Source organism: Vigna angularis, chromosome 3, assembly GCF_016808095.1.
Source record: "Vigna angularis cultivar LongXiaoDou No.4 chromosome 3, ASM1680809v1, whole genome shotgun sequence".
NCBI classification, from domain to species: Eukaryota; Viridiplantae; Streptophyta; class Magnoliopsida; order Fabales; family Fabaceae; genus Vigna; species Vigna angularis.
Genome location: NC_068972.1, coordinates 22,653,831 through 22,675,983, shown reverse-complemented (window position 1 = coordinate 22,675,983; position 22,153 = coordinate 22,653,831). Strand labels below are relative to the sequence as shown.

General features: G+C 35.1%; 1 protein-coding gene across 3 annotated transcripts; it reads left to right on the top strand.

Annotated features, from left to right (window-relative positions):
* The first annotated feature begins 14,869 nt into the window (after positions 1 to 14,869).
* On the top strand, positions 14,870 to 19,175 carry LOC108325137 (auxin-binding protein T85). 3 transcript variants are annotated; one of them, XM_017558151.2, is made up of 6 exons: positions 14,874 to 15,073; positions 16,236 to 16,342; positions 16,975 to 17,178; positions 17,863 to 17,930; positions 18,845 to 18,962; positions 19,131 to 19,175. In XM_017558151.2, exons 1-5 carry the CDS (start codon positions 14,983 to 14,985, stop codon positions 18,948 to 18,950), a joined length of 576 nt encoding a protein of 191 aa, XP_017413640.1. In that variant the 5' UTR covers positions 14,874 to 14,982; the 3' UTR covers positions 18,951 to 18,962; positions 19,131 to 19,175. The 3 variants fall into 3 exon arrangements, with proteins under 3 accessions (XP_052731399.1, XP_017413640.1, XP_017413639.1); XM_017558150.2 differs by having other exon boundaries at positions 14,875 to 15,073; positions 18,845 to 19,175; XM_052875439.1 differs by lacking the exon at positions 17,863 to 17,930 and having other exon boundaries at positions 14,870 to 15,073; positions 18,845 to 19,175.
* The last annotated feature ends 2,978 nt before the right edge of the window (positions 19,176 to 22,153 follow it).

The window sequence follows — 22,153 nt, the reverse complement described above, 5'->3', positions numbered from 1 at the left end:
CCACACCAGTAGTCTTAAGAGGTCCCAAAGATAGAGAAGTAAACATTGATAAAGGCATTACATTAATGGAAGCCCCTAAATCTAGCATGGCATTGTCAAACTTTAAATTTTCAATAGTACAAGGAACAAAAAACATACCTGGATCTTTGCATTTTTGTGGTATTTCAATGTGTTTCTTAACCAAGCTTGACACATTTCTTCCCAAATTCACAATCTCATTATCCCTAATGCACCTTTTATTTGTGCAAAGTTCTTTCAAAAACTTGGCGTATTTAGGGATTTGTTTAACCGCATCAAGCAAAGGAATGCTGATCTCCACCTTCTTGAAAGTATTTAAAATCTCTTGGTCTAATTCCTCCATTTTTTTGTTTCTCGGTTTTAACCGATTTGGATATGGAGGAGGTGGAGAATGAGATGAAGAAGAATTGTTAGAAGAAGAGTTAGAAGATACTAACCTGGATTTTTTAGTGGTAGTCTCAGGTGATGGCTCACTTGATCCTTCATTGTCCTCAATTTGTGCTTCTTCTTTCTCTTTATCTTCATCCTCTTGGGCTCCTTCAGGGCCTTCTACCTGCTTACCCGTTCTCAAAGTAATAGCATTTACATTTCTCGGGTTGATCACTATTTGTGCAGGCAGTTTATTTGATTCCTTAGCCTCTAACTTATCCACCCTCTGAGTCAACTCTGCAATTTCAGGCTGAGATTGCTGCCTTTGTTGAGGTGGAACATAAGGTTGCCTGTTCTGCTGATGTCTATTGGAGGACGAATCATGATAATTCTGGTATGGTCTATTTCCTCCAAACATGTTTGCAGCAAAAGCTTGAGATGGGTTTTCCACAGTGGTTTCCACCAAGCTAGGACATTCATCAGTATAATGGTTAGTTGAAATGCAAATTCCACACTTCTTAGCAATTTGTGGAGTTGAGGTTTTAAACAAACTTGCAATCTCATCGAGTTTGCTTTCTAGCTTATTCAATCTTTCATCTATCCTCGTTCCATCAACTGCACCATTATCAATTTCATGCACTCCCTTCAACAAAGTCACTGAATTTCTTTTCTCTTGTGCCATACTGTTGATTGTCTACTGCCTTCCGTTCTATTAGATCTATACCATCTTCTGGTGACCTGTCTAAGAAAGATCCTCCACTTGTAGCATCTGCCTATAACCTATTAGTAGGACTTAAGCCTTCATAAAAGCTTAGAATAAAATCTTCCATTTGGAGTTGAGGGCATGAAGAGCATATTTTCTTGAATCTTTCCCAATATTCACTAAGATTCTCTCTATCTCTTTGTCTTATATCTTGAATTTCTCTACGGATAGCTGATAATCTAGATGCATGAAAATACTTCTCAAGAAAGAGTCTTGCAATAGTTTCCCAATTTGTAATTCGTGCAGAGAGATAATACCACCAATCTTGAGCTGCTCCTTGAAGAGTAAATGGAAAAGCTCTCATTTTAAGGCAATCTATTGTGATCCTGGGAGATCTAAAATTTTCACACAACATGTGAAATTGTCTTAAGTGCTTGTGTGGATTCTCCCTTGATAACCCATTGAACTTTGGTAACGCATTTAACAGATCAGGTCTCAACTCCCACTCCTTATTAGGGTATTCAATGTTACTTCGGATAGCTGTATTGTGGGAGGTGGCTAATTGTCTGATGGTTCTTTGTGCTATATTGTTTGGGTTAGGATCAGGTAAAGGATTGGATGGTATGTTTATGATTGGAGATAATGAAGGTGGAATGACTTCAGATGTAGGAAGTGTTCCCTCAGTAGAACACCCAAATTTCAATCTTCTCCGCAGCTTACGCAAATTCCTTTCGACTTCCGGGTTAATTTGATAAAATTCTCCCGAGTTAGCTCTGGTCATGCACTACGCAATCTGCTGGAAGTTGTTTCTTTGTTACTTCTCTTTTTTTTACCTTTGTTCTTGCTTTAGAGAAAGATTTCAAATAAGAGATAAGAGAGACTTGTTGGGTCCACTCCCAGGAAAGAGAGGTGCGTCACAATGGACAACTTAAGTACCAAGTCTTTCCTAGCCAGAGTGTATTCAAACTAGCCTCAAGTATTTCTCAAGAGAAATTCTTAATAAAAACAAGAACAAAGATTTTTTTTTTAAACCAAGAATGACTAAAGACTATAAAATAACTCAAATTATATTAAATGTATGTGCGTTAAATAAAAAAATAAAGGTAAAAATAAAAAATAAAAAAAATAAAAGAAAAATCAAAATAAGAATCAAAATATTTAAAATACTAACCGTATTCCCCGACAACGACGCCAAATTTGATAGGCTGTCGTTGAAGCTATCAAATTGATACTACTTTTCAAGGCAACTTCAGTATTGCCAAGTAGTATTCAAGAAGGTAGATAGGACTAAAGTAACCTTGAGTCGTCTCCCAACGAACATAGAATTGCTTTTGAATATCTGACTCTTACGAATGTTATGCAATGCTTATGGATAAAAGTTATGTTTGGAGAATGTTTAAAGACCAAATAAGAAACTTAAAAACAGTTACGATGAAATAGACTAATTCCACTGCTTTTCCAAGATAGACTCGTCATCGATTATTCACGGATAATTGTTCAATTGATTATTGTTTAAGTTTCAAATTAATTAAAGTACATTCTTAATTAATATGAGGGCGATCATGCATTTAACCAAAGTAAATTCTCAATCAAATGCAAAACCTTTCTAGATTATTCACAATAAATTCAACCAAAGTACATTCTCAATCAAATTCTATTGTGTTTAATCATGTCTATTCTTAAATCTCCTAACCAAATTAAAAGCTAATCAATCAAAGTAAATTCTCAATTGATTATAGTTGAAATTATTACTAATCAATCAAAGTACATTCTCAATTGATAGTAAAAACCATTTAATCATATGAAAGTTCCTAAATTAAATCAAAGTAGATTCTCAATTAAACCTAGAAACCCTAGAACTCATAGTATCAATATGCTTGTAGATTCAAACACATTATGATGCAAAAATCTTTGCTTTTAACAAGATAGAGAGATGAAAGACATAGAGAGAGAACAACTTAAATCAATAATCAAAATAAACAATTGCATTAATTCAATCTAACCTCAGAATCCATAATGGAATTACAGCATAATAGCCCTAGATGCTTAGCTCTCCATGAATGGAGTTGAATACAAGATGAAAGAAAAGAGAGAGAAGTGGTGAATGAATGAATTTAGTGAAGTCTCCCTTGGGTCTCTTTATATAGGGCTTGATTGGGCTTGGACTCTGAGTATTCAGTTGATAGAATCTTTTATCTTATATCTTCCAAATAACTAAAAGATTATAACATTATTTGGAAGATATTTTCTGTTGATATTTCCAAATTAATTCAACAACTGAATTTTATCTTTTAGCTTTTCTGAATTTTCAAAATTGCACAAATACCCCGAAATTTCCTCTATCTGCATTTTAGCCCCAACTGAATTTCCCAAAATTGCAACTGAACCCCTTAGTTGACCAGAATCAATTATGTTTGACCAGTTTTTCGCAGTCAATGGGAGACTGACACGTGTCAGCCCCTTTCCCACCCAAAATTAGGGTTTCAGATTGGGGAAAGGGAGCTCATGTGCCTCTTCCTGCGCCGCTGTTCGAATTGGTTCGAGCTCGCCTTCTGTGAATCTGGTTTTTCTAAGTGTAGGTGGAGACGTGAAGACGATGATGAGAACGAAGGCAGCGGAGGCGCGGTTTCTCGGTTGCAGATCCGGTGATGGTCTGATGCGTAGAGACTTCGACCTATGGTGGCTCTACTTGCGGCGCATGGTTGCGGCAAGGTAGTGACCGGCGAAGGAGGACTCGCGTCTATGGTGGAGAGATTCACCTAGTGGTGGCCTCGCGAGAATGATGGAACGGCGTGATGAAGATGGATTTCGGAGGAGGCGGCAAGGTGTCCCGCGAGGAGATGTCGCGATTGGGTTCCGAGAATGGAGAAGATGAAGATGACAGTGGCTATGGAAGAAGGTTGCGTCAATGGAGGAGAGGCGTTGTGGTGGCGTCTCCGTTAATGGCGCGATGAAGGTGGATGTTGCGGTGTGGTAGCGGTGTGCGTTGAAGCGTGGATGAAGATGGTTGTGCGATTTGGTTTCGAGAAGGGAGAAGATGAACGGAGGTCGCGGCGTGGTGGTGACGACGGCACGGCAGTGGCGTTGGGCTTGCGGCGGCGGCACGACAGTGGCTGTCCGGTGACGGAGCGGCGCGGCGGGAAGGTGGTGGCGGCTAGGGTTCTGTTGGAGAAGGTGGAAGATGATGCTCATGGGTTAGGGATGAGGTGGCAAAACTTGATTGGCTCACTGATTAGTGCAAGGATAAGTGACGTGGCATTATCTGGACGGTTTGATATGTTAGTGGAGGGATTTGGACACGTGGCAACATCTAATAAAATCTGGCTTAATTAGTGGTAAGAGAGGTATGGGTAGGAAATTTTAGGAGGTGTATTCAGAATAGGGTTACTGTTGGGCTTAGTACTTGGGTCTAGTTAAGAGAATAGGGGTGTATATAGGGAAATTGGGAGGTGCAAGGGTAAAAGTTGTCTGTTTGGCCCATCTGTACATTATTTTCCAAATAAAACCTGATTTTTGGCTTTGAATTGCCATTTGGACCAATAAAACTTATATTCTCAGCTGCACAAATAAACATTAGAACATTTAAGAATAATTTATGCGCTAAAACTTACTTTTTACGTCTCTTTATTTCCCAAACCCAATAATTCCAATCATCACAAATTCACTTAAAATCAACCATTTAAACACAATTATCCCATCAAAATTTTAATTTTCAAACATAAATGTGGGCATAAATATGCACTCATCAATCTTCTTAATGTTGTCTCAACATCTTGATGAGAAGCTTGTTGTTCAACATTTACTTGTTCCATCTCATCTTTCATAGCATTATACCACAAATTTGATTCCTTAGAACTCATGGCTTGTGAAAATGTTTCAGGATCATTTTCTACTTCAATGTTATAATCCGATTTTTGCAAATACACTTCATAATCACTAGAAACTGCTGATCTTTTAATTCTAGTAGATCTTTTTAATGTTGTCTCAACATCTTGATGAGAAGCTTGTTGTTTAACATTTACTTGTTGCTCCTCGTCAACAACTTGATCTATATTATCCTTCTTAGCAATTTGAGGAACTTCAACTACTGGTTGTCTAATACGATTTTTAACTAGAGGGGTGTGAATAACTACGAATCTATCATTTGATTGAGAGGTTTGAGCTTCATAGTGATCCTTTTCAAGATCAACACCTTGATTTAATCACTCCCACTAATCAAGTCATTTTCAAGAAACTTTGCATTATTTGATTCCACAATCCTAGTGTTATGAGTTGGATAATAAAATATATACCCTTTGGACTTTTTGACATATCCAATAAAATACCCACTAATAGTCCTTGGGTCTAGTTTCTTCTCTTGTTGGTTATAAATTCTTATAGACATCCTCAAACACATACATGTCGTAAACTAGGTTTCCAACCTTTGAATAACTCAAAAGGTGTTTTTAAAACAGCCTTAGTTGGAACCCGATTTACTATATACACAGTCGTCTTAAGTGCTTCAGTCCACAAGTACTAAGGAAGTTTTGAATTACTCCTCATACTTCTCACCATATCCATTAAGGTTTGGTTTCTTCTTTTTGCCACACCATTCTGATCTGGAGAGCCAGGCATGGTGTACTGGGCAACAATCCCATGTTCTTGAAGAAATCTAGCAAACAGACCAGGTGATTGTCCATTCTCTATATATATACCATAATACTCTCCACCTCTATATGATCTCACAATCTTAATTTGCTTTCCACATTGTAACTCTACTTCAACCTTAAAAACTTTAAAGACATCCAAGGCTTCATCCTTAAAACAAAGTAAGTACAAATTCATGTATCGTGAGTAATCATTTATAAAGGTGATAAAGTATTTTGGACTACTTGCATCCATATCTGGACAACAAATATCTGTATGAATAATTTCTAGTAAACTTGAACTCCTCTTAACACCTCTTTTGGACTTGTTAGTTTGCTTTCCCTTAATGCAATCGACACAAGTCCCAAAATCAGCAAAATCTAAAGTACCATGTACTCCGTCGTTTATTAATCGTTTAATTCTCTCAATGTAGATATGTCCCAATCTTTGGTGCCATAAAATAGAAGAATCCTCATTCATAACACATATTTTTAACCTAGTAGAAACATGCATAGAACTATAAGCAATGTTGTTTTGTAATTTAATAGAGTAAAGATCGTCGCATAATTCCCCAAAGCCAATAACTTTGGATTTATTCAATAAAGTAAAACAAGAATCCATAAAATTAATAGGAAAACCCAAAGGTGTAAGTTGTGAAATAGAAATCAAGTTCTTGTTAAAACTAGGAACATAAAAGTCTTTTCTAAACATATAACAAAACCACTACTTAAAACTAAATTGCATGTCCCAACGACTTCTACATGTGAACTCATCTTGCTTTCTGGATAGATGCATTGCTCACTTTCCATCGGTTTCCTTAGGTTTTCCATATTCTACAAGGTATTAGAAACATGGATTGTAGATCTAGAATCAATCCATCATGTGTTATGATTAAAACTAGTCATATTAGATTCATAACAGACAAAAGCAAATAAACCTTTCCTTTCAAGTCAATCCTTAAACTATGGACATTCTTTCTTCATGTGTCCCTTATTTTTACAAAAGAAACACTTGAACTTCTTCTTAATAACTGGTTGAGCAGGAATATTTTCCTTCTTATTAACTTGGTTCTTCTTATTCTTAAAAGAAGTGGTCAAGTTCACCTTCTCCCCTTATTCTATCAATAGTTTTTCTTCTTCTTGAACACACATGATCATTAATTCATTAATAGACCACTTATCTTTGTGTGTGTTGTAAGAGATTTTAAATGGGGCATAATGGTGAGGAAAATTGCACAAAATATAGTGTGCTAGGAAAGAATTATACATGGTAACTTCCAAAGCTTTTAGTTAAGCCACAATGTTCCTTATGCGCATGATATGATCACACACTCTCTTAATTCCAGTGAGTTTTAAGGATGAAAACTGCATTATAAGGGTGCCGGCAAGAGATTTATCAGATGTGGTAAATTACTCATCAATAGCCCTTAGTAAATCCTTGGCATTCTCATACTGGTCAACTAAACCCTGGATCCTACCAGAAATGTTGGTTTTATGAACGTTATAAAGAGACGACTTGACCTCTCCCATTTTTCATAAAGTGTTGGTCTTAGTAATACCTGATGGTTCTGGTTTCCTAATAGCATAATCAATGTCCATCCAACCTAAATGAAGAAGAACTCTCTCCTTCCAAACCTTATAATTATCACCTTTCAACTCGGGAATACCACATTTGATATTATAAATATTCACAGATTGAGAAACTGCAAATTCAAAAATCATGTTCATTATCATAATTTGAGATTAAAATAAATGTCATGTTTTACCAATGGAAACATGTCTTTACCAATGAATCTATTAACATAAAACTTGCATGTGGACTAAAGTCTTACTCAATTAAACTCATTTAACCTTATGATAAAACTATTAAATTATGTCACATTTCCTAATTCTTGTTGGAAAATTAAGAATCATAATAAATATTTTATTCTAATTAATCATATAAATGTAAGAAAAGTCCTTTAGGTATATTTCATCATATTACATTAAATAGTTAGAATTAATGTTTCAATAAACTTATCTTTATAATATAATTTTAATTAATTAAAGATGTTTCGAGTATAGGGTTGAAGTTCTTTACTCAAAGGCACTCCGACGCTCAAGTTAATAATATAACTGATCAATTAGCTAAGCAAGTGATGCATATAATGTGCACCGTGACCCTAAAGTCATACCTAGGACCTTTATTTATACTAGTTGGTGATTGGTATTTACCTTTCGCTGGCCTAATGATGGCCCAATCACACCTTAATTTGCATCAGGGGCTTAATGAGTCATTACCACTAGACACGACCACGGGAGGACGACCACGGGAGGATGACCTCGGGAGGACGACCTCGGGAAGACGACCTCGGGAGGACGACCTCGGGAGGACGACCACGGGAGGACGGCCCCGGGAAGACGACCCCAAAAGGAACATACAGTAACAAGAGGACCTACACAAGCCCCCCAAGCCCGAGCATGATGTTATTCTGCGAAGGGGTTTTATACATGACCTTCCTGATAAGGACGGGTTCTCTGGTTGGCTTTTGTCTCTGTCCTCTTTGTTCGTTGATCACGATGGATGGTTGGAAAAACGGGTCTTGCCTTTGTTGGTTGAACTGGATACACTACTGATCCTTCGATGAGGCTGGCTGGAATTGTTTTGGTGAATATCCACGGTCGCCGACCTTTGGTGAGGCCGGCTGTGATTCCTTTGGTGAAGATCCACGGTCGCCGACCTTTGGTGAGGCCGGCCGGGATTCCTTTGGTGAAAATCCACGGTCGCCGACTTTCGATGAGGCTGGCCGAGATTCCTTTGGTGAAGATCCACGGTTGCTGACCTTCGGTGAGGCCGACCGGGATTCCTTTGGTGAAGATCCACGGTCACCGACCTTCGGTGAGGCCGACTGGGATTCCTTTGAGTCCAAAGTATGATCGAGCAGTTGAGGCCGGATGGCCGAATGCTTGAGGCCAAATTTGGCTAAGTACCTGTGAGGTCGGATGACCGAGCAGTTGAGGCCGGATGACCGAATGCTTGATCCCGAATTTGGCTAAGTACTTGTAAGGCCGAATGATCGGATGCTTAATGCCAAATTTGGCTAATTACCTGTGAGGCCGAATGACCGAGCAGTTGAGACCGGATGATCGGATGTTTGATGCCAAATTTGGCTAAGTACCTGTAAGGCCGAATGGCCGAGCAGTTGAGGCCGAATTGCCGAGCAGTTGAGGTTGAATGGCCGAGCATATGAGGCCGAATGGCTAAATACCTGAGGTCGATTGACCGAGCAGTTGAGGCTAGATGGCCGGATGCTTGATGCCAAATTTGGCTAAGTACCTGTGAGACTGAATGGTCGAGCAGTTAAGGTCGGATGGTTGGATGCTTGATGCCAAATTTGGCTAATTACTTGTGAGGCTGAATGGCCGAGTAGTTGAGGCTGGATGGCTGGATGCTTGATGCCAAATTTGACTAAGTATTTGTGAGGTCGGATGGTCGAATGCTTGATGCCAAATTTGGCTAAGTATCTGTGAGGTCGGATGGCCTAATGCTTGATGCCAAATTTGGCTAAGTATCTATGAGACTGAATGGTCGAGCAATTGAGGCCGGATGGCCGGATGCTTGATGCCAAATTTGGCTAAGTATTTGTGAGGTCGGATGACCGAGCAGTTGAATGGTCGACTTCCTGAGGCTGAAAGGTTGACGTCCTTTAAAGCACCACTCACTGGTTCCTTATGGCTACAATGGGGGATACTCGTTTGGCCCCACGGTGGGCGCCAAAATGTTTCGGGTATATGGTTGAAGTCTCTTCCTCAAAGCACTCCAAGTTGTCTTGAAGACTGGACGAGCTCTCTAGTGGTCCTCCATCCTCCAAGTTACGTTCGCTCTACCTCCTTCTCGTCAAAGCCATGCGGGCGGGTACTTGTCAAAGGCATTCTAACGCTAAAATTAGTAACATAATCGATCGGTTAGCTAAGCAGGTGATGAATATAATGTGCATCGTGACCCTAAAGTCTATCTAAGACCTTTATTTATACTAGTTGATGACGAGCCTTTACCTTTCGCTGGCCTAGTAACGGCCCAATCACACCTTAATTTGCATAAGGGGCTTAATGAGTCATTGTCACTAGACACAGTCATGGGAGGACGACCACGGAATGACGACCTTGGGAGGACGACCTCATAAGGACGACCTCAGGATAACAACCTCGGAGAAATAGTCACGAGAAGACAGTACCGGAAGGACAACCCCAAGACAACGGTTCTAAAAGGACGACCCCAATATACCAAGAGAATCGTACGATACAAAAGATGCTCTGATTATTTTCTAATTATTAAAATTTATATTTATCACTAACAAATAAGCGTCTTATATTTAATCAAAATAAAATATAAGAATTATATTATAAACATATAATATTCAAATTTATTATAATAACATTAAATATTAGCATAAATTCTACTTGCCTTTTTATAATTTTAATTTAATTTGATTGCAGGTATAACAATAGACAATGCATATCATAATATATATATATATATATATATATATATATATATATATATATATATATATATATATATAAAAGGCAATTAATATGTGTGTAGAAAAGAAAAAGCAAGCTTTAATTAAGAGTCAGAAGTCGCAACATGCCTTCAACCTAACGGGTATGTATGCAAGCACAGAAGAAAAATAAAAAATAAAATACGGACGTTTCTTATAAATGAAACACGTTTAAGAGAATTCTCTTCTTTAATATGCCCAAAATGAAATGTAAAATCAAAATGCGTTTCAATAATATGTAACCTTCAGCTGGGTCCCAAACGAAAGCGTGTACGAACACAGACCCAAACCAATATCTTATGGTTTTAGCATTAAAACATGAAAGGCTTCATTCCATCCCAGAAACTTCACAGAACACTTTCTTCTTTCTACCCAGTTTCAAAACAATTAAGATTAAAAAACACAATACGCAAAGGATGAACCAGACAAGAAGGCAGAGGATAAACATTGGTCTGACACCAATTTCTTCTGTCCAAAATATAGCTCAATGAGAAATCAAAACGCGCGTTTCATTAACAGCCAACTCCTATTTTTTTTCTTTTTGTTGACCAGCCCCTTTGACTTAGGGCTCCCCTACAAATAAGAAGAATTTAGAAAAAGACTAATCACAATAAAAGAAAGAAGAACAAGGACTATCTAGCAATTAAAGAAATAAGAAAAACTATTTAAACAAAAACTAAAGAAAAACATTTTTTATAAAAAATTTAGAAAAGCTAAAATGCTTACTTATTTAAAATCACTAAAAATACCTCTAAAAACTTCTTTTTAACTAAAATATTACAAAACTAAAGAAAAACATAAAACTAGCCTAGTTCTAAACATTTAAAAAGAAAAATAGATTAATTTAAACTCCTAAACACAAATAAAAGTGAAAAAATAGGGAGTTATCAACTACTAAAATCTGGAATACAATTATTGTACTTTTTGAAGTATAAATTTTGTATTTCAGATTGTAATGGTTTGGGATGGAAAACTATCATAGTTCCTCTTATGTGGTGGAAACAGAGGGTTAGGAGTAACATCCATTTGGAACTATGGAAATGTTGCAATTTTGAGAACATTTATAACGGTTAAGAATGCTATAAAACAATTTTAGAGTTGTCATAACTATAAGGTTAAATTCATGAAATTTCTTTTTGATTTCAGATTTTTTTCAAAAAATAATTGTTGATAATAAATATTTGTTTTTTTATGGTTCTATTGAAGAACATAATGATATTGAAGATGTGGTGAGTTGTAATTATTTCAAATGGTACAGTGAAGATATGGTGAGGTATAATTATTTCAAATGGTACAGTGAAGATGTAATAATGTGTAATTATTTCAAATAGTGTAGTGAAGATGTTAGTGGTGAAAGAGATGTTATTATCGTGAGACAAATGACGAAGATATATAATTTAGAGAAATCTCTTAAGGATTCCAAAAAGTGGGTCCAACTAATGTAGTGTTGTTGAAATTTTCATGACCTATTGTAAAACATAGATGAAATGAAATTACCATGGTTTGTAGTAATTGTGATGAATACATGTAGCATCTCGTTATGTAATGTGAAGACAACATTTGTAATGTTATAAAGTGAATAAATGGGAAGTTTGACTTCTGTATAGAAGTAAGCATGATAAAGACATCTAATTTGTTGGCAAATACATTACATACAATATCTTAATTGTTCTAGAAATACATTAACAAAGTCAACATTATACTTCAAAATACATTACAATACCTAAATTGATAAATACACCATAATATCCAAAATGATAAAGGTAATGTTGATCTAGAAATAGATTCATAAATACATGTGAATAACTAAATTTACTTCAAAATACATTCGAGTTTTAACTTCAAAACATAAAAATATGAGTCAAAAGAAATAATAAATATAAGGACCAAAATATTAAATAAACTTATTATATTTTTTAAATATTAAATAAACTTATTATATTTTTTAGAGAAAATAAATTTTAAATATTTTAAATAAGTTTAAATTTAAGTTAAACAAACTACAACATCATAATTACCTTATTAAAATATAATTTTAATATGTTTTATGTATTTATTTTAGTTTGTCTTACTTTGTGTCTCTACTTTAGTTACCTTTGTTCAAGGTAAAACTCTTTTTTTTAGTGTTCAATATGATCGTAATTTTCGTAATTTATGTTCAATTTGATCCTTTTTCATGATATCGTCCAAATAGTTAACGACATTCTCTACACGTTGGTAGTGTTTGAATGAGCTGTATGATTTTTGCACACGTGGCCGGTCCAACATGGTGATTGGATTTGTTTTGTTTTATTTTTCACACCTCCTCCATCTTCCCAGACTAACAAATATGATAAAGATCTTATCAGATAGAGGCACTCACACACACACACACACAACTTCTACAACACATAACCATCTTTATTTAATTAATCTCCAACACGGTTCAATTTAAGCTACTTCCTAGACTTACAAACATTTATGAAATAATATAAAACAATCCCGATAAAGGTTAAGAAGAAAATAACCACATACATAATTTTTTAAGCCACACTCATGACATACACTAGAAGCACAAAGGGTACCAAACAAAAAGTTGAACCACCACCATTAGAGTCATCGCGAACAACAATTAACCACAACGCCATCTTTACCACCCTTTTGCGCAAACCATGTTCAAATATGTAAAATCAAATTGCAAATCCGCCTTACGACAACAATTTTGTTCCACCATTGAACCCTAATTCCCAAAGTCCAAATTGCAGATATGCAAAATCGCAAACCACAAATGAAACACAACCAGAACCACCACTATGCGAAATTGATGAGTAAATAAAATGTAATTGCATTCATATCTTAGTTTAGACCATTTGCATACATAATTGCATTAATTGAATGATTTAGTCATGCATTATCCTTGTTTCGGATCATACATTGGGATTTTGTGTTTTTATTTTAGATTGGTGATTCTAAGTGCCAAAATCACAATTTGGGAAGAATTGATGTCTAAGATGAAGAGATGAAACTAGAGAGTTCCACAACCGAGCTGTGGACAGTTCCACGACCCGTGGATTTTGCTCCAAAATGCAGATGCAAAACAGAGAGTTCCACAAGTGAGTTGTGGTTTTTACCACAACATGTGGATTTATGTCAGGAAGTGCAGAATGTTGTGGATTTACGTCAGGAAGTGCATAATTGAAACCAGAGAAGAGCACAAGAAGATTGTGGATTTTTCCATGAGCTGTGGAATTTGTTCAGAGTAGTTACTAACCTCTTTTATGACGTGAATTTAAAGAGATTTAAATTAATTAGAAATTAAGGACAGTTACTTAGAGAGAGTAACCACCCTCTTAAAAAGAGGAATGAGGGGGATTAAATAGGGGAGAGATATAGAATTGAAAAAAAAAAAGAAAGAGGAGAAATGTACCAGGAAGAGAGGAACCTTCACGCCACGGCTTCAACACTTCTTCTTCTTTTGGTTTGCTTTTGAATTTTACATTATGCAGAACTAAATTCCCTTTTGTTAGAGGATTGATGTAGTTGATGTTTTGTTAATTTTAATTGTCTCACTGTTCTATTTATGTTCTAATGTCTATTCTATGAACAGTTTCATAATTGGGAAATTGGGGATTGTTTGCGATTATAAATAGAACAGATTAGATGTTGTCACAATTGGGAAATTGGGCATAACTAATTAGTTTGCAATTGAGATAATATTGTTCTTCATGATTTTATTGAATTTTGTAACTGACCTAAGGGATTGGGGGTTCGAATTCAATAGATAAGTTTATCTATCTAAGGAATTAGGGGTAAACAAGCTCTTAATAAACTCAAGTGGATAATTATAATTCACACATCAATTGAAAATGGCAGGAATTTATATGAAAATGTATGAAATCAATTCTCTAACATTGTTTATATTATTTGAATTCCAATCACTTGTTTATGTTCATCATTTAACTTGATATTTTTGTTGCTCAAAATTACGTGAATTAGTAATCTAGTACTCAACTCATTCAATCCCAAAGAACGATATTTTGTTACTACAATAACGATTGGTACACTTGCCAAACGTTCATCAGAAATCTCTTCCACCACCATTGCGAGACACAAACCAAAATCGTTGGCCATCTAACGTGCCACCCAAATCGCAAAACACAAATCAAAGCCCTAAATCACCACCACTGTCCATGCACAAATATGCAAAACCAAAAAATGCAAAACACGTAGATTAAGAATTTCAGTGATGATGAATCCCTTAGAATTTTAGTGAACCATTACCAAAAAAACCAAAAAGATGATGACCTCCACACGATTTTCACGACTTTCTAATAAAATTGATTAATTAAATTAAATCCAATCCACATTGTATTAGACCAATCATGTGTGTAAAAATCATACAATTTATTTAAACACTGCTAATATATAATCTACATAATTAACCATTTAGACTACGTCATAAATGACTAAATTAAACATAAATTATAAAAATTAAACCATAGTAAACACTAAAACAGAACAAAGTAAAAAAAAACTTAAAAAAATATTTAAACCTATCTTAAATCATATTAAAATAATATTTTTTTTATGTTTACTTTTCCTGTTTTATATTTCACATCCAAACAAAGCAATATTTGGCGGTGGAGCCTCGACAACAAAACATCAGGTGATTAAATGGTTGTAAGACAGTGTGTTTCTCTGCAATTTGTGGTGTGTGCACGTCGTCATCACCAGGATTTGTTAGAAGATGGTAGAACGTTATGAGACTTCGCTGCTTTTGCTCTGTCTCTTCTCATTTTCTGTACTCGTTCTAGCTTCTTCGCCATGCCCCCTTACTGGTTAGTTCTTATGCTTATTATTCTTTCCATCCTCTTTTTCATGTTACTCGTGACTTTCTTTCTGCATCCCTTTTCTCCGTTTGTGCTTATATAGATATTTCTTCTTTTTAACGGTCTTTTAGCTTTGTAATTGTTATTTTTTGGATTCTGATTTGTGTTCCTTCTCACCAAACACTTCATCCGGCATAAAAATGTGATGCTTTCGACGATATTAGGTTGCTGACTATGCTTTGCACAGTGCGTGTTTGACGATTTGTCTTGGCATTGCGACTAACTCGTGCCTGCTATATATATAAATTATAGGCATTCTATTTCAACCTAATTCATTTCTTCTTAGCTTTGTTATTATATAAGCATGCATTTCTAAGTTGTATTGTTGCAAATGGTTACCTGGCTCTTCATTTTTCAGTACAATCATTGTTATTATACAACTCCATGCTAATAAGTCTTTCTGGACGTGAAATGGACGCCGAATAACGTCGTGAGTGAGAGATTTTTTGGTTGTTTATCCATGATTTTCCCAATAACTAATTTCCGTAAGAGAACCTAACCACCTTTTGAGGGTTTCCTTTCTCAATTACATTTTTCTGTCCACAATGCTCAAATTCAGAACTTGCTTACCATATCTATAAAGCGCGAACTCAAAATCTTGTTTAAGAGGGCATAGTCTAGTGGTACTCGAACCAGCCTCTTGTTGATAATTCTGAGTGAGTTTAATGTTTTATTTGGATAAATTTATTAATAAACTTCTCTCTATACACATATAAAGAAAACAAAAAGTCAGAAGAAAGAAAAAAAATAAATAAAATGAACATTTCCAGTAAGCTAAAGTTAATTTTTATAGAAACTATCCTACGTAATTTGAAATTTCTCCAAAAGTTGAGGTGCATAAACTAAAATTGACGTATAGTAAAGTTCTATTCATTTTGCATTCTTAATGTTTTCCTGTAAGTAGTACATATGGTGGTCGAAGCTAATATCATAACATGACATGTACATGACTTTATTTTTATTTATTTACCGAGATGTTTGGTCTGGCTATCAAATGATGATTACTATCTAGCAATTCTTTGTTAGATAAGATAAAGTGTTCAACCTACCAGTGTTATTTTTTACTCAATTAAAATTTCTGGGTTCATTTTTTAAATCAACAAATATACAGGGTTACCACTAGTGAGAAATATCAGCGAGATTCCTCAGGATAACTATGGTAGGGCGGGACTCTCTCACATGACTGTTGCAGGTTCATTATTACATGGATTGAAGGAGGTATCCAACTTAATTTTTTTTTATATGAGAAGTCATATGACAATCGTGAAATGCTGTTATTACTAACATTATATTAAGAAAAATGAATCCAAATTGTATTGAATGATAGGTATCAAGTAGTAAATGTGAAAAATGGAGTTAACTGAAGGAGCAGCTGATTGTTTATAATACTTCATTGTTGTGTTGTGCCGTTTGTTTATTGAAACAATAGATTTGTTATTGATAAACAAGTTCTTGGTATAAACTTTTACAGAAGGACTGGTAAGAGATAAAAATACTAAGAAACAAATGAAATGAGTTATTTTTAAAGTTAAAATTAACTTATTCATAAGCTATTTTGTTGAAGCTCTTTTACATAACTTCTTTAAATTCTTATTTTTGATTTATACATTAGTTAATGTTAGCTAATGGAAAAATTTATTTTGTTTTTTTTCTTATTTCTCTCTCATGGAAATCCATCTGAAGAAACTTTTCTAAGCAGACTCAGTTTTATTATATTATTTTTTAGAAGTAAAAGAAAAACTTAGTTTTTACTAGGAGAATTCATAGTCCTAAACTACTCTCGCTTTAGGTATTAAATCCTTTTTGCAGCTATCTGTGTGGTCTATGATGTCCAAACTTTCCTCGAACAGGTTGAAGTATGGCTTCAAACATTTTCACCTGGAACATACACCCCAATTCATAGGCATTCCTGTGAAGAGGTTTTTGTTGTTCTCAAAGGGAGTGGCACTCTTTATCTTGCATCAGATTCGCATGGAAAATACCCTGGAAAGCTGCAGGAGCACTTTATCTTTACAAATAGCACATTTCATATTCCTGTTAATGATGTTCATCAGGTAAACCATTTTAAGCAACAATGAGACGTCTCCAATTTAATTTGATTTTGGTAAAAAAGTTTAGGATTGTAAACATTCTTGAGAATAATATCTTCGGGACAAGTCATAAACATTAGAATGTTAAGTGCCAATTTTTCTAAATGTTATGGGTTGTTGATCACTTAATCTAAAGAATTGGTACATTTGCATTAAGTAAGGTGCTATATGTTTTTAACAGATCGAAATGTTGATAAAGGGAAAGATAAGACGTCATGGATACTTCCTTTTGTATTTTGGATAATGATAACTTGGCATGTATGGCTATTAGTAATGTTATTGACAATTTTTCTTGTTAGGGAGCATCATATTGTAAGAAGTTTAAACTTTTCTTTTACCTGAGAAAATATAGCAGGCTGGCATGTAGGGCTAACCTTTCCTTGTCCGTGTTGTAAACTAGAATGCGTGAGCTTATTGAAAGAGTACTAGCTTTGGTTGGGCCTGTGTGCCATGTCAAATGATGTTCAAATGAAATGCAAGTTGGGCGAATGAAATAACTCTTGGGAGTTTGTTATAATTTCTTTGTTCTATCTCCATTGTTTATATTCTACTCTAATACGTGTCACTTTGGTGGTGATACTTATTGTTTAGTCAAGGTCTTCTTGTGCCCTGTTGATTTTTAAATTACTAAAAGAATCTGTGTTACAGCTTTGGAACACCAACGAACACGAGGATTTACAAGTGCTTGTTATAATATCTCGTCCACCTGTTAAATTGTATGTATTTCTTCTCGTACCAGTTACTCCATGATTCATACTTTACTAACTCCTATCCTGGCTCTTCCAAACATGGCAAACTGCTGAAGCTCTTTATTTACTGTGATTAGTAAACGCATTCTTATTTCCTAGTAACTCAGTAGATGGGATACCAAAAAGGCGTATTCTACTTGGTTTTTCATTCTCTGCTCGTTATGTTGTTTTCTTCTCTAGCTTCTTATATATGTTGATTGATTTTATTTAAAACAAAATTAAGAAATCATACTAAATGGATAAACCAAAATCTGAATTGCAATTTTATGCTTGTATTGCAGTGACTCCACACAATGTGTTCTTTAGTCGACCAAAAGAAGATTATTAGTGTGAAGTTTGTTTAAGAATTCTATTTGATTTGGTTCTTGTTCGGATAAAGATTGAATTTCGTTGTTCTCTACGAGTAGTTTGTTTTAAGAATGACTTTGACTTCATTTCATATAAATCGAAACTGCGTGCAAACCATTTTATACTAACGATTGAGTGACCATTATACCCGGACCATATCATCAGTCTGGTGAGAGACGGTTCTTCGTCACTGATTCAATAGAAATTAATATAGTTTTTAAATATTTTCCCACTGAAGTGCGTCTCTTCTTTCTACGTAGGTGGCATTATGTGTTTTTTCCTATTATGGAAGGGTAGGGCTGGCCACTCCCTCCTCAAAATTAAACACGGGGCCCATATGTTTTTATATTTTTCATAATGCAGACTTATGATTTAGTAATTCAATTATATGTGTTATTTTTATTTTATTTTTAGTCTGGATAGCTTTCCTTTAGATATTTCTGAATACTGAGACAGTTACGCAGACAACTTTATATCTTTCCATCATTTGTCTTCTTATTACTCATTATGAATGTTTTGGTTATTATGACTAGATTTGCATACGAGGACTGGTCCATGCCTCACACTGCAGCGCAAATGAAATTCCCCTATTACTGGGATGAGCAATGTTATAAGGAATCCCCAAAAGACGAACTATGATTGGTAGCCAAGGTTTGCACATTTTATTACTGGAGATTTTCCATCACTGAGTGTTTTCTTAGCAAGAAATTCAAAGTTATTTGAAGAAAATTTTATTTTGTTTAGTCTTGTATTACCATTTCATTCACAAAGACCGGATCATGTAAGCCTTTTCTGAAAGATTGCCACAATTTGGTCCAGATGATTATGCGAGTATGGATGGCTGCGATAGCAATTTTTGGTACTCATACAGCTCTTATGCATAATGTTGGATACAGAATCTAAGTGTGGATCCAACAATCGTTCTAGAGTGCTATTAACAACGTCAAACTTTTAAGCTGCATCCTATCTCCGCTTTAAAATCATGAACGTTAACAGAGATGAAGGAAAACTTGCTAAGTTATAAAAAGAAAGTTTTCATCGACCTTCCCCTTAAATACTGACTAGTCATTATAATCGAGCAGTATGCTCTATACAATGCTGATGATGATGTTTGTTTGAGAAAGTATGTTCAGATGTTGCTAGTTTATTTCTGATCTTGTTCTTATTTTGGTAAATTCAAGCAGTTATTGAGTTGTTAAGGTCCTATTGTTGTTTGGAAGAGGATTTTTTTTTCCTTTTTTCTTTTCTAAATGTTTGGGTTAATGCTTATTGTTTTTAGTTTTGGTTTGATGCTCGCTAGTGTTTAAAGAAAAAAAAAAATAGTTCTTTTAGTTCTTAAGTTGGTCAAGTAAGTATTGGGATGTTATTGTTGTGCTCTATAGGTTACATAGTTTCGTAAGTGCATTTCTTTCATTTTAAATTCACTTTACTACTACTGATTTTTCCTGAACAACTTGAAGGTCGTTGTGGTGTTTGACAGATTTGTCACCTAGGTTGCAATTGTGGCCAAATAGCAATAGCTGTGTCAAACACATCAATTTTCAAAGAATAAATTATTATTTCAAATACTAGATGCTGACAAAGATGATTGCTTTTGTATGACCTTTTCTTCTAGTTTAGGTGGCAAATCCTCTCAAACACCCTAACCTAACTGATTGTGTTGTTTGAGGAACATTAGGAAAGTGGATATAAAATATAAGAGAAAAACTGAGGAAAAAGTGTGACCTACGTACGAAGGTACCGCAAGATGATAACCTCAATAATTGAACAAATTTAGAACAAGAAAAATCATAACACTTCATTGATTGAACAACTTTAGAACACAAAATTCGCTTGGGTTTTTTCCTGGAACACTTGTTTCTTCCTGAACACTGGCGAGCATCAATACAAATATTAAAAGAGTCCAAACATCTAGAAAAAAAATGATCTTAATATAACCAATTGGACCTTGACAATTCAATACTGTTTAAATTTACCAAATTAAGAACAAAAATATACATAATAAAAGTAGCAGCATTCTCAGACAAATATCCTCATTAACGCATGATAGAATATAAATGTCTTTGTCTCCGCATCTCAGCTATTTGTACTGTGTATGAACTAATTCAAACGTAATGAAAATGCGAAATTATTAGATGTGAAAATTAGAGAGACGAGAGGGCAAAAGAGACCGAAGTCGTCATAAAATCACCCCACATGTCACGGTTAACTGACATAGCTCCAGTTACACCACAACAGTCCAAAAATCAGTTCGACTTTCAAACCATTAATTGAACAATGTACAGAAAATATGTTTCGTGCCACGTCAACAACGGTTGTTCGTCAATCTTTTCACACTGACAAAAAAAGAAAGACCACCGCGTCCTATATGATAGTAGAGAAAGGGTGACGAGCACAATCACCACAACACACCAACGGTGACGAGGACACAATGATCGACTCCAACATGCAGAACATCTCTCTATAGCACACATAAAGACAGTTTCCTTCAATTCTGGTTCTCTTAGTTTCTCTCCATATGTTTTTTTCTTTTTTCTATTGTTATAAAAAAATATAAAATGCCTAGTAACAAGTGTCTATTAGGTGTAAGGTAAAATGATGGTGTGAGTATCCTTTGCTAAAGGTCAAAGGCCAAGGCTGGTTCTCTTGCTAAAGGTCTAGAGTTGTTTTGGGTAATAGATTCAGACTAGTTGGTCCAATTGAAGGGTGCCTAATCTTGAGATAAGTTGGTTCCAATAAAAAATAAGACGGATGACCCAAGCATAAGGTTGGGATAAGTTATTCTGGATTGAAGATCGAATCAAGTTAGTTTACACTTTAAATCGAGTTGAGTGAATTTAGATCGAAGATCGAGTCGAATAGACTTAGATTAAAGGTTGAGTCGAGTTGACCTAGATCAAAGATTGAATTGAGTCAATCTGAGCATAATGTTAAGTCCATTTGACTCGTGACTAAAAGTTAAGAATAGTAAGACAAAACTAAAGGTTGAGATGAATCGGTTTGGATTGAATTTGGAATTAGTCAACAAGGTTTAAGGTCAATACCTAATTTTAGATTTTTTAGATTAGGTAATTTATAATATATTTTAATTTTTTTAGATTATATAATTTAGAATACACTTTTTGAATTGTATAATATATTTAGTTTTAAAAATTGTAACATTCCATTTAATAGTATAAAACTAATTAGATAAAATATTACATATATGATGATAGAATGAAAACAAACCTACAAAAAAGATAAGATCTACACTTGTAGAATCATCTGACTTTCCATATGCTTCACCCTCATCTTTTGTTGTAACAACTAAAAAGTCTATCTCCTTGTTAGGATATTTACTTTATTTATCATCATTATATTGTGTCAAGGGTTACCCTATTTATCATGTACTCTTGTATCAATTTATTCCTATAAATAGAACATTATGAAAGGATCAATCAAGCCCTCTAGAATTATTTTAGAGTTTAATTTTCAAGTTGGTATTAGAGCGGGTCGATCCCGCTTTGGTTTCTGTCTCGTAGCATATGTCTGGCGTCACCATCCGGTGCCATCCGTTACCCTCCGCCGCTGTCCACCGTTGCTAGCCGCCGTCGTACGCCATTGGCCGCTGTCCACCGTTGCCAGTCGTCGGTCGCCATCATAGTTTTGTCCGACTAAACCCTTAGGGTTTTCTTGTTCCACGCTGGTGTGATTCGTCTTCTTCAGAGATGGCGTCTGACAGTATTCTTTCCTTCTTCAGAAGTCCATCAATTACCTCTGAGAAGCTAAATGGAAAAAATTATCCATCCATCATCTACTGCCGTTGAAATGTGGTTCCTTGGCCAAGGGCATTATGACCACCT